At 40.4% G+C, this 13,470-nt stretch overlaps 1 protein-coding gene across 4 annotated transcripts in view; it reads left to right on the top strand.

The window, feature by feature from the left end:
* Positions 1–13,470, top strand: part of LOC121293828 (phosphoinositide-interacting protein-like) — a 33,110-nt gene that overhangs the window by 5,885 nt on the left and 13,755 nt on the right. For 2 of the 4 annotated variants that reach the window (XM_041217202.1, XM_041217201.1), the window contains exon 2: positions 3,398–4,584. In XM_041217202.1, the coding sequence (XP_041073136.1) occupies positions 3,406–3,834 (429 nt within the window). In that variant the 5' untranslated portion in view covers positions 3,398–3,405 and the 3' untranslated portion in view covers positions 3,835–4,584. Of the gene's footprint in view, positions 1–3,397; positions 4,585–5,112; positions 5,155–11,978; positions 12,157–13,470 lie in introns of those variants that run through there. The other 2 variants (XR_005946605.1, XR_005946604.1) reach the window with 2 other exon arrangements.

Below are 13,470 nucleotides of genomic sequence, written 5' to 3'. Positions count from 1 at the left end.
CTGCAACCAAGCATGTCTTCAGCTGCAGGGGAGGGGGGATCACCACACCAGTGCTATTTAAATACATAAGCATGGGATTTTCAGGTGACGCCTCTTTGATTTTCCTTTGCTGCTATAGAGTGAGTTTACTGTATACTGTGTTGTTGGAGGAGTTTCGAAAAGTTGTTGGAGTCAGAAGGGAGCAGTGCTGGACCTTGACAAGGAGGACGAATAGAACATTAAAGATTTGGTTACATACCTGCTCTCACTAATTGGAGCTCTATTGCTGACCCTCTCAGGCTGCAGCACAACTGGGACACGCAACACAGGCAGGAGAGAGGAGAAGCTGTGCATAAAGGGAGGAGGAGAAGTGTTCTCAATAGAAGGTGCTACCCACCTAGTGTACTAGGAGACGGGCTTGGCCTAAATGGCCAAGTGGTTATGGTACTGGGTTTGTAACCCCAAGATCAAGAGTTCAAATCTCACAATGGCAAACTATGAAACAATGTACTAGGAGAGGCACTTAGCCTACCTCCATCTCAGCCAGAGCAGTGCCTGAAGTGGCTACAGTTCACCAAGGAGATGGTAACACAATCCTGTCACAATGAAGTACTCTAATTGTAAGTGAGAGCAGCTGTTACCAACTGAGGAAAGGTTAGGGCATTAGTATATATATGAGCCAGTCCCCATCAGTGGGGTGGGGAAGAGAAAGGGAGTCTGTATCTGTGTTCTGTGAATAAACCTGCATTAGGTGAAGACTGGCTCCAGATTCCTCCTTTACTCAGTGAATGAGCAGCGAATTCTAACAGCTATGGCCTGCTGCATTTTCCACAACCTGGTCTCATGAGGGCACAGCTTTTACTACCAAGCCTTGGGTGTGGACCTTGGGAGGAAGAGGATGAGGAAGGGAGGAGGCACCTGGGATGTTTTCACTTTGGATGGGCTGTCTGTGAGCAATCCCCTTAAAATCTCATCCCCACATCACCTTTGCTCCCCAAGTCCCAAATTTGCAGTCTTGAGGGGCCATATGGTCTACTCCTGCCCTTATTTATTATGTTCTTTCCGTCACTCTGCTGTGGACCCTTAAAGCATCCTTTTGGCCAAAATCCCAAAATAAAAGACACCACAAAAAAAGCTTTTCCACAACAACTTTATCCAACAACACTTCCAATAATGCATACAAAATTAAACTAGTCACCCTTGTGCATTCCCTTGGTGCCTGTCTTGCACCTTGGGCTCCTACACAGTGCTATTCCAGTGGCTGCAGCATGGAGGGTGGAATATGGGGGAGACTGTAAAGTCCAGTCTTCAGACTGCATCACCTTGGCGTGAGCAGCACGCAGGCAGAGAGGCGACAGCAAGGGCACTGGTGGAGTGGCAGCAGTGGGAGCATGAATATTATCACAATGGATTCACTGCAGTTTGCTCAGCAATCCTAGTGATCTGTTGGAGGACAGATTGCGACTCCTCTGTAAGGGCCTCTATGTGCCTTTGAGCATCGGTATCTGCAGCCATGATGGCAACTCTGAGCCTGCATGGCACAAAACTGGTCTCACTTGTCAGCAAGCCTGGATCTCGTGGCCTCATTCTGAGCTTCCGCTGTAGAACTCAGACATTGAGTGGCTTCTGCTTGTGTTGTAATGGAAATCGAGACATTAGCTACTGGGCGCTACATCAGATCTGGATCCTCAAGTGTTGTCATGAAGATGACCGACACTTCCACGCTGGAAAGGATAGGCTCCGAGCTCAGTGCAAAGTCCTGTGTGCAATTGGAGCTAGACTTCTCCATGCTCCTTGACAATGACAACAGGTTCACTGTGTCCATCTCGGTATACATGCCTATCAGCATTCTCCTGCTCCATCAAAGTCCTCATCTGAGTCCTCTGCAGCAGACTTGGTCTGTGATCTCAACCACCATAGCATGAACCAGGGTCCCCTTCTGGGTGTGTAGATAGCAGTGTGTTTCAGGCTGAGCTGCCCACCACAATCACAGTGGTGAGTGGGTAGCACAAAGTTTGCCTGCATCACCTGGTCCAGGTGTTGATTAATCTCGCGTTACGATCCCTGTGCCTGCTAATGAATTTAATCAAATTTTTAGCTCAAGGACGTAAATTCCCTTTTCTCTGCCCCAGCAGAGAAGCCTAACTCCCTGTGTCGGGAGAGGATCTTCTATTGCATTAGTTTGACTCTTTACTCTTTTTACCCATTTAGTCTCATGATGTCTTGAATTCAGGCTGTCAGTTTAATGCAAATTTTTGCAAAATTATGGGCAATTTCGTAGAGTAAACACATAACTTCGAGGAAGTGCGTTATTACTCCTGAACTCATTTCACATTCAACTCTTATTCTCATCGACAAAATTAGCCTTTCACCTTTTCACTTTGTGCTAGATTCAAAACTGAGTCCCAAATATGAAAGCGCATTAGGCTAACCGATTGTGCCATTCATCCCTTTCCAAAGTAACTTTCCTGGTCTTTATATTGCAGACAGAATAATAAATCACACCAAGCATTCTATTTCCTCTTGTTGATCAAAAAAAATACGGCTTTTATTCATCAACTCATTCAGCAATTATTGAACAGTATGGTGGATGGATGAGGTCAGAAAAGGTGACAGTACCCTATGCAGAATGTTCAAAGTAGGATTCACACATTGGTTAACTGCTCCTGCATTGTAAAACCCATGATATTCTCACTGACAACATTGTATTGAGACTGTTTCATTGTTTTCTCCGCTCTCCCCTGAGTAAATATTATCCCTGCATCTGATGTGATCACCATTCATTACAGACTGTATGTTTAATATTGAATCAACTTTCAGCATTCAAAATGTCACTTTTTGCAGAAATACTATATGCTGGGTTATAAAAATAGAAACCAAAGCAGAAATTAAAACAGTGTATTTGTGCCATTTTTATACTCATCAATGCCTCAGTATAAATCAGTGGGATGGTTGAGCTAGGCTTAAATTCAGAGGTTTCTTCCAGCCACCTAATCTAATTTAGCTGACCAAACGTGCCAGCCTGTGCCTGATGATTTGTTTGTTCATTAAGTTTTGAGAAGGTGTGCAGTTCATTTTTTTTTTAGTTTCTGAGGAGGGTTTGTTAGCATCCTATTTTAATGATACAATTATTGAGCATTGATGGTGATGTACTTTATAAATCTATACTTCTATTTTTAAATGTTTGAAAAATATTCAGGCATTGGGAAATATATCAACACGAGGAACTTATATCAGAGGTATATGGAACACATGGAATAAAGTCACAATGTGATATTTAATGAATTTCATTAGCTCGATGAGCGTTGAAGAAAATGGATGACTCCTTTCAATGAATTTCCTAATTTTCCCTCCCTGATCCTCTGTCAATTTAGTCAGTGCGCACTTTCAATAATGTGTTTTGTTTGTTTAAACACAGGTTTAAAGATGGCATCCTCTCCAGATCTAATGATGAAGTCAAGTTCAACCGAGAACGTGGATCTGAGCATGCAATTATGTTCTGAGGCCAAAGATCTGCTGACCAGCCATACAGGAAGTACCTACTACAGCAGTTCCAGAAGTGTATCCCTTTGGACCTCAGAGCCACAGACTGCTTGGGAAATTTACCACAAACCTATTTTTGTCATGTCAGTTGGAGGGGCTTTTTTCTTTTTGGGGTCCATAATGACTGGCTTATATTTTGCACAGATCATAAAGAAAACATGCAACGTACTGGGGCCTGCATTTCTGTCCATTGGGATGATGTTTCTTGTATTTGGATTAGTCTGGCTCCCCATCCTCAAAGAAAAACGTAAGCAAAAGTCCACGTCAAGGTATTTAAGGAACCAGAAACCACCATCTTTCTTTAACTTGTGAAACAAAGCCACACCACAGAGAAGCTTACTGCTAAAGTACTGACTTCTGGGAGTGGATGTCTCCTGGGTTCACTGTAATTCATGTTTACAAGGCCCATGGGTGTTAATGGAGATGTATGACACCACACTCCTTATGTATTCTTTGGTATCGGTGAAGCTGTTTAGAAAGAAAAAGAACTTGCATTTATAATACACCTTTCATGACATGACGACATTCCAAAGTGCTTTATGGCCAACTAAGAGTGATCACCATGATAAGTCATAAAACATGAAATAAAGTAACAATGTGACACTTAATGAATTTTATTAGCTCGATGATAATTGAAGAAAATGGATACCTTCTTTCAGCAGATATCTTACATTTTTTCAACATTTCTACCCAGTCGATATTTATCAAAGAATTTAATCGTTTGGCTTCTTGGGACCAGCCAGTTCTGACTATAAAGCTGTTTTTAGCAACAGACTAACGAAGGACCAAAAATTGTTGCATCAAAGTTTATCAAGTTATCTGGTATGTAGCAAATAGTTTTTGAGATTGTGAAATTGACTATGCTTGTAAAAGGTTATCATTTATGGTGTGAAGTTATTTGTAAATATTGTCATAGAAATAAGTCAGTGAATCAACAGATGACATGGTAGAAAATATGCATGTTTCACATGGTGCATAACTTTGGGTGTCTTTGCCAGAGATTAAAAAAATGCATCAAGCCAAATATTGCACCTAATCATTAAAAACCTGCCTTGCTCTATTGGAAATGATCTGTGCACCGTAAAGTGTGAATCCTTATTTCAAATACTTGCACTCTAATATATTTGTCCAAGAATCCCTCAAGTTGACCCATCATATCAAGTGGAATTTATAATGAGATTTGCAACCAATCATATTTGTTATAGCAACTGCTGTTAAAATCAATATGGTGCAATTCTCTTAATTCTTACATAGGTAAATGATTGAACACTGCGCACAGAAAGCCTTAATGTTAATCTCAAATAAATCACAAACACACCCATTTGAAGTATGAACAACATTTTTCAACAATACTGTTCATTTATCTAGTGCCTTTAACATAAGAACATATCCTACTGCACTTCACAGAAACATCATCAGAGAACAATTTGACAAAAAGTCGCCATGATTTTCTTACATCTTAGGTGACAACAGATTAAAACCTCAAATTCAATAATACTCAGCTAAGAAATAAAAAAAAGTAATACAAAATAACATAAAGTAGAATTAAATTTACCAATTTATCCCATTTTCTGTTTTTTGTTTAAACAGAGTGAAGGTTAGAATTTGAGATTTCATCTGTGATTTCCACAGGTAGGTTTGGGAGGATCAACCACAAAATATTTTAATTAAATTTCCCTGTGTTGAGAGGATTATTTAAGTGACAGTTTTGGATAATCCTTGCCAACTTTTTGTTTTCAGTTTCTTCATACCACACACCTACGCCCCAGCTCGGAATCCAAGTAGGGTGACAGAGCAAGAGCCAGTTTTTAATTTGTTCTTTCATGGGGTGTGGGCCTTGCTGGCAAGGCTAGCATTTGTAGCCCATCCCTAACTGCCCTCAAACTGAGTGGTTTGCCACACCATTTCAGAGGGCAGTTAAGAGTCAACCACATTTGTGTGTGTCTGGAGTCACATGTAGGCCAAACAGGGTAAGGACAGCAGATTCCCTCCCCTAAAGGGCACTAGGGAACCAGATGGGTTTTTACAGCAATTGACAATGGTTTCATGGTCATCATTAGTGAGACTAACTTTTCAATTCCAGATTATTAATTGAATTTAAATTCCAGCAGCTGCAGTGGGATTTGAACCCTTGTCCCAGAACATTAGCCTAGAACTCTAGATTATTAGCCCAGTGACATTACCACTATGCCACCATCTCCCCTTTTATGAAAGGGTGTCTGCCCAAAATATTGAGAGAGTGTTGTCTGGAATAATACTTTCTTTGCTGTTTTTTGTCTGAGAGCCATAGGGACAGTCTAAAATTGGCTACACATTTTACCTTCCTGCTCCATCACATAGTAATCAATACCTACCCCCTGCCATCACATAGTAATCAATATCTATGTGTAGAAAATTATGAGGGGCATAGATAGGGTAGACAGGAAGGAACTTTTCCCCTTGGTGAAGGGATCAATAACCAAGGGGCATAGATTTAAGATAAGGGGCAAGAGGTTTAGAGGGATGTGAGGGAGAATTTTTTTACCCAGAGGGTGGTGGGAATCTGGAACTCACTGCCTGAAAGGGTGGTAGAGGCAGAAACCTTCATAACATTTAAGAAGTATTTGGATGTGCACTTGCGATGCCATGGCATTCAAGCTATGGGCCTAGTGCTGGAAAATGGGATTAGAATAGTTAGGCAATTGTTTGATGGGTCCAAACTCAATGGGCCGAAGGGCCTTTTTCTGTGCTGTAGACCTCTATGACTCTACCTTCTACCATCACATTGAGATCAATACCTACCCTCTACCATCACATAGCGATCAATACCTACCCTCTACCATCACATAGCAATCAATACCTACCTTCTACCATCACATAGCAATCAATACCTACCTTCTACCATCACATAGTAATCAATACCTACCCCCTACCATCACATAACAATCAATACCTACCCCCTACCATCACATAACAATCAATACCTACCCCCTACCATCACATAATAATCAATACCTACCCCCTACCATCACAGCTCTGAACTTGTGAGCAGAAATCAAGTACTCACAACATGAGAAATTGTAATCTAGAGTCTACATCCTGTTACCCTGGAATGGTTTGTGTTAAAACATTTCTACTATAGTCAGAACAATATTTTTTTCAACTTTTAATAGTGATTTTAACTCTCAGAACGGAGGAGTAATGTGATTTCAACATTAGCTTTCAACAGAGAGCAGCCAAAACTCCTCTCAGGTTACATTCTTAGACCTAAAAAATAACAATAATATAGTTCCTATCGGCAATAAGATTGTCTCATAGTTTTGGCACTGTATTGTTTCTTATCCTTTTTGTGCTAAAAAATATCTCCCCAAGATTTGGAGCCTAATTGCCTTCTGAGTGTTGTAAAAGTAGATATTTGGCCCAGTGTCTACAATGAGGCTCCTGCTGAGTGTTTCCATTTGTAATCATCTGCTTTTCAGTGTTTTTCTTTATTTATTCCCTGTTTGAGCGATCCACCTGAAAACCTACCCTTGGCCTTTAGTACACCTTCTTTGTTAATTGACTAATTTATTTGATGTCAGCCGAGATGTTGTGGGCACACTGCAATTGGTCTTAGTGCCACTGGCTCGGGAAGGAAAAGATCAACCCAGGATCCCCCTACTGATCTTTATCCAATAACCCACCAATCAATAATGCACAAATGCGGTTAAATGCAAGGATAGAATGTGCAATAAAATAGCACCCTAACATTTGCCATCTCAACTTATAATTGAAGAATGTCCATGTCAGACAGGTACTGGAAAGGGCCTACTGTCTGCACAATGCTACCATAATACAAACCAATGATGAAAGGATATAAAGGAAAATAAAACTGCAAGAATTAATAATTCCAAGTTTGAGCAGGATGGCAATTAACTGGAGCAAATACATTGCACCAAGTAATGGGAAGTCTATATCTGTAGCCACTATGCTCCAGACAACAATGTCCATACTACAGCCAAACAATTGATTACAGGGATTGCACAAGGCGGAGAGAGACATTTTCCCACTGAGATGAAGGGGAACTCAGAGAGGCTCATTCTATGGCAGTCTTTGCCATCAATTACAGAATAGAATTCATGTACGTTGGAATATCTCCTTCCCCGAGGATAAAAATAATGTACAATGCAAGGAGGCCACAGAACGAGAAGATAGCAAAATAAGGAATGGGAGAAACTAAAACAAAAATTGCTGGAAAAACTCAGCAGGTCTGACAGCATCTGCGGAGAGAAAGACAGAGTTAACATTTCGAGTCCAGATGACTCACAGTCATACAGACTCAAAACATTAACTGTCAGACCTGCTGAGCTTTTCCAACAATGTTTGTTTTTGCTTCAGATTTCCAGCATCCGCAGTACTTTGCTTTTACCTAAGGAATGAGAGAAGACCGACATTGAACTCAATAAAAAAAGACACTAAAGTTTATTTAGCTAATCAGAGAAATTAAAAAGAAACTGAAGTGCCTGTTCCAATCCATATAATTTATGTTAGAAGATGACCTAATATTGCATGTCCTGACAGTTGAGAATATTTTATTATCTTCTAAGTTGTTCTTGGCAACAAAGCAAATTTGTTGAAATCTGTTACTGCCTGGATAAGTGCACAAATTGCCTTGGCTCTCAGATGGAACTTCCTGCAACCATTTGGTAGTTTAATAAAACAGCATAATAAATGCCATTAGGAACTCAAATTTTTTTAAAGGCTTATTACATATTGATTGAGCACAAAGATAATGTCTTTGTACACTTTTTCTCTTTTTCCATTAGTATTGTATTTTTTTTGCACTTATGCTAGAACAGTATGTTCACTACTTTAGAGATTCCTTTTTGAAAAGCTGTCTTCGTGAATACTGGAGTGACTGAAAGCAGTATACTTAGAATAAGCTGAAGGAGCATCAAAATAGGGAATACGGACCCAACTTGGTTTTGTGTAAGCAAAGGTTAACTATCATAATATGTACTATCCTCAATCATATATTGCTTTAATAACATAGAGTCATGGAGTTATACAGCACAGAAACAGGCCCTTTGGCCTATCGTGTCCATGCCGGCCATCAAGCACCCATCTATTCTAATCCCATTTTGCAGCTTGGCCTGTAGTCCTGTATGCTATGGCGTTTCAAGTGCTCATCTAAATGCTTCTTAAATGTTGTGAGGGTTCCTGCCTTTACCACCCCCTCAGGCAGTATGTTCCAGATTCCAACCACCCTCTGGGTGTAAAACAATTTCCTCAAATTCCCGCTAAACCTCCTGCCCCTTACCTTAGATGTTACATTTTAGCTTGACTTGCCTCCTAAAACTGTCATTAGTGTCACATTAAGGTAAACTGGTAAAATGAATCAGCAGACAGTCTATACAGAATCCAAATGAGTGTATGACATTGATGACATGCAAACAAAATACAGTGGTAGTTTGATGTAACATTGTGCCATGTTTATATTTGGTAAGAAAGTACAGACTTTGAAGGAAAAATAAGGACAATCTCAGCATTCTTCATGAGTATCTAAAAACTGTGCCTTTCATCAAAATCACTTACTGATAATCTAACTTGAGCTACAGCAGATGAAAGATTGAGTAATATCAAGGGGTTGGTTTACTAATCTGCTGTAGCATGAACGATTGCCCATTTGATGGAGTTGTCAGTGAGAGTAGAGGTCATGTCCATCAACACACAGAAGACAAAACAGTCCAGGTCACAACTGCACACACTAATGCTCAGTTACAGAGTAGTATTGGCAGATGCCCAGCCTGGCTACTGTACATGATGTAGATAGCTGAAAGAGTAACAAAAATAAGTTAATAAATTGCATATTTTTCCTTATTATACTAACCATCTTGTGCTTCAGTTAATCAGGCATCAGAGGCAGGAATAAATTGGACAGCATGAATCCTGACAAACTGTCCTTTTAGTCTAATCCAGATATGACTCAGACATATACTAAGACAGTATGATGGAAAAATCACAACAGTTGTAAATCATTCCTCATAGTTGAGGCTAAACACAGTTTGTAGAATAAAACTTGCAGTAAATGTTGTAAAAGCTACTTGCCCCGATATATGCAAGATCACTTTGCAAACCAGTGATATGGTAAAATCATGTTGACAGATTATTGCGATTAACCTGGGATTAAAACAATGATTCCATTAAAACAGTCAATTGAACCTGCTGTGTATTTATGTAACCTTATTCCCCCAATTATCTTGTAACTTTTGTAATATATAAATGTTAACTTTTGGCTTTATTTGCCTGTTAAAAAGATGACCAACATCACATCAGATTAAATGGGCTGTACAGATCAGCAAGCAGACTGTGTGCCTGCTTGAGAATGATGCTTCACATTTATAGCAAATGCAGACTGAGCGTGACAAAACAGATCTCTGGCAAAGTTTGTATTATTGTGTTTTAATTGAATATATACACTCCTTGGAACAACATTAATGGTGGCATATCATATGCTGAGTCACAACATGATAAACAGAGTTATTTCCTGTCAAAATAACAACAGCAGTTTTCCTGCCCAGGTTTTTAAAAAAAGGAATTGTGCTGTGAGATGAATATTACTTGTTATATTTTGTACAATATTTTGGAAAGTAGCATCGCCATTGACCCTTGAGACCAGGCGACATGTACTGTAATGCATGTTCCCACACTGCCACTAGGGGCAGACTTATACATTGCCCTTATCGCTCCTATATTTCATACCTGTTACAATGATTTAATCTTTGTTTCAACATTCATTTCAATCCATAGACTTTCAAACTTCAAGTTTGGCACCTTCAAATACTTGCTGATTTAATCTATGCCTTGCCCTGTGCCTTGTGCTCCATAGCCTTTCACTTAGACCTTGCCATATTTTTAAAATTGCAATTGGAGAAATAGTCGACTGCTTTCTATTACTGTCTGATTTGTCCATGTGCCCAATATAATCTCCAGACTGCACTCGCCAGCTACTTGTGGAGGATATTTTCAAACAGTTGCAAATGTACAGTTACCAATTGCATGGCAAAAAGAAAAATCCATGGGCATATTATAGTTTAGCCACTGTTTTCAGCCCCTTTCCCAAAACTATCCCCCAGCCATTGACCTCATCCCACTCTCTGGCAAATTTCTGAGACTGAACCAGACTGTTTGCAACCTTGGTGTCACATTTGACGTTTATATAAGCTTCTGACCAAATATCCGTGCAATCACCAAAGCCACCTATTTCCACCTCCACAACATTGCTCAACTCCGCCCCTGCGTCAGCTCATCTGCTGCTGAAGCCCTCACCCATGCCTTTGTTACTCCCAGATTTGATCATTCCAATGTATTTTTGGCTGACCACCCACATTCTAAACTTGAACTCATCCAAAATTCAGCTGCCCATTTGTCAAGTCCCATTCATCATCATCTCTGTGTTCACTGACCTATAGGGACTCTCAGTTAAACAACCTCTCAATTTTAAAATTCTTATCCTTGTTTTCAAATCTCTCCCTTTCTCTGGAATTTCCTCCAGCCCTCCAGTCATCCCAGATATCTGTGTTCCTCCCAGGTCTGGTCTCTTTGGGGTTGGCAATTTTAATCACTCCACCTTCAGCTGCCTAGACCTCAAGGTGTAGAATTCCATCTTGATATCTCTCCAGCTCTCTACTTCTCTTTCCTCTTTGAAGGTGTTCCTTAAAACTGACCTCTTGGCCAAGCTGTTCATCATTCATGGCTTGTGTGAAATTTAGTATAATACTGGTGTGAAGGGCCTTGGGAGATTTTACGATGTCAAAGGTGCTATATAAATATAAGAATTTTTGGATTGATATGGATTTACAGGTAAATTTTCTTTAAATGTTGTTAGTTCTATGCAAACTCACTCCTCAGGCTGTAATCCCAAACCTGCAGAAGCACACTCAGTGACATAACCTATGGCACACTCAAATGCCTAACTACATGTCAGCCATTCTCAGCAAAAAAAAAGCTAACTGGTTAAAAATGTTATTTCAGACTTATTATTCGCAGGCGAGAGAGCTGCACTACTAAGCCTTTGCATATTTCAATTCAAAATCATGCTAAAAATGAAAGGGATAAGTATTCCTATATACTATATTAAAATGTTTTTAAGAGCTTATTCTGTTACTTTGCATGTAACACTGTTAAGAGACATTAACTCACGATTTCTCCGTCCAAACAGAACAGGATTTACGTCACGAGCAGCTGGTTTGCCCAGGAGCAACACCTGGGGAAGTTTGCACTCAAACTTTTTTTTTATTGGTGGTGGGCTGCATGCCACAGGCAATGGTATTGCTGAGAGGTATTGGGAGGTGTCCTGGTTTATTCTGGATAGCTATTGCTTTGGACGTGGGAGGCCTATCCTTACTCTTCATTGGCATTTTTGCCAATGTGCGGGTGGATGGCAGGGGTTTTGGAGACTGTCTCATTTACAGCGGCTCCATCATCATCTTCTTTAGCTTGATCTGGTGGCTCTCCTGGTGCACAGGCAACATTGAGGTCCCCCTGGAGGAACTGCAGAAAGACTCCGTGGTCAGGGGGAAGGGTTCAGCCAAGCTGGCCGGCAAGTTTTCCGAAAGGCGGTCCGGGAAAAGCAAGGTGTTGCCGGAGGAGGCCGATAAACTGGAGAGGGAGATGGGTGTGGGAGAGGTACCCGCACATACCAGCTGGGACGTGGTTCGGCGCTTCCGTGAGATGTCGCCGTCCCAGAGGCAAGAGCCCAGATATGTGGAGCTAAACAATGTGAGGCTCCCCCAGCATTTACCACCCAGAAAACAACTGAATGGAGAGCGACTGGTCTAAACGGTGAGATCTATCAAGTTGACCTTAACAACTGGGGATTTAAATGTGGAGTTACACAGCAAAATGGGGAGTTATACTACAATGTTTATTGCAATATCAGACTTGACCTCTTTTCTCTCTGTTGTTGCTGATATCAGTTGGAAAGCGTTGCATTCATTCCCTCTTTAGAGAATTCACTGAATTGAACTTTCCAGCTTCGCAAAGTTAACACACAGGACACTCGGGCAGGAGACCAATTTGCGACAATGCGTCCAAACCCTTTTTGAACCCAGCCAAGTCCTCAATATAATGAAGCAGTCAGTAACAGTTTAATATTATAATGACTAATTAGAGTCATTAGGTTTTTTTAAAGAACAGATTTTCTTAAGGGGTGAGAACTGATAGCCAGAGTTAATTGGGGCTGGAGTCAAGAATTTAAGGGGTTTAAGAACACGTCTTTGCACAAAGGTCGTTGGAACATAAGCGCTCCACCACACATCTTCAATCAGTTTTAAACTTGAATCAGGTGCAGTTGGTAGCTTGCGGGGTAGATTTAGAGAGTTGGATTAGTGGGTGGGTCATGTTGAGGAGGAACGCCAGTATAGGGATGATGGACTGGGCGGTTATTTCTGGTCTATAACGCTCTTTGAAATATTTTCTTTATTCAATTCCAGGCATCACTACGAGGTTGTTAATTAAAGTTTATAAATGTTATGGAATAATTAGGTTTGAGCTAAAAGTTGGGAACTGCCGTGGTACAAACGAGTATTGATATTTGCGAATGGCACGCTTGTTCTGTCCCTCGGCTCTAGATGTTGTCTGGGGATTCTGAAGTAAATAATCCTGGATCTCTGATTTGGAGATCTCATTGTTATGGGCATTAACCACTAATATTTTCACTTATTGAATACCAAGTGATTAAATAGCTTTAAAAAGGAAAGAAATATTTGTATTTATATACACATGCATATATTTCACAACTGCAGGATATTCCAGAAGTGCTTTACAGTCAATAGTGTACTTTTGAAGTCTAGCTACTGTTGTAATATAGGAAGTGTACTTCCACAAACAGCAATGCGATAATGACCAGATAATCTGGTCTTGTGATGTTGGTTGAGAGATAAATATTGGCCAGGACACCACGGATAACTCTCCTCCTCTTTAAAATAG

Source organism: Carcharodon carcharias, chromosome 22 (assembly GCF_017639515.1).
Source record: "Carcharodon carcharias isolate sCarCar2 chromosome 22, sCarCar2.pri, whole genome shotgun sequence".
Lineage (NCBI taxonomy): Eukaryota > Metazoa > Chordata > Chondrichthyes > Lamniformes > Lamnidae > Carcharodon > Carcharodon carcharias.
Note: the sequence above shows the minus strand (reverse complement) of the source record. Positions and strands in the feature narration are given on the sequence as shown.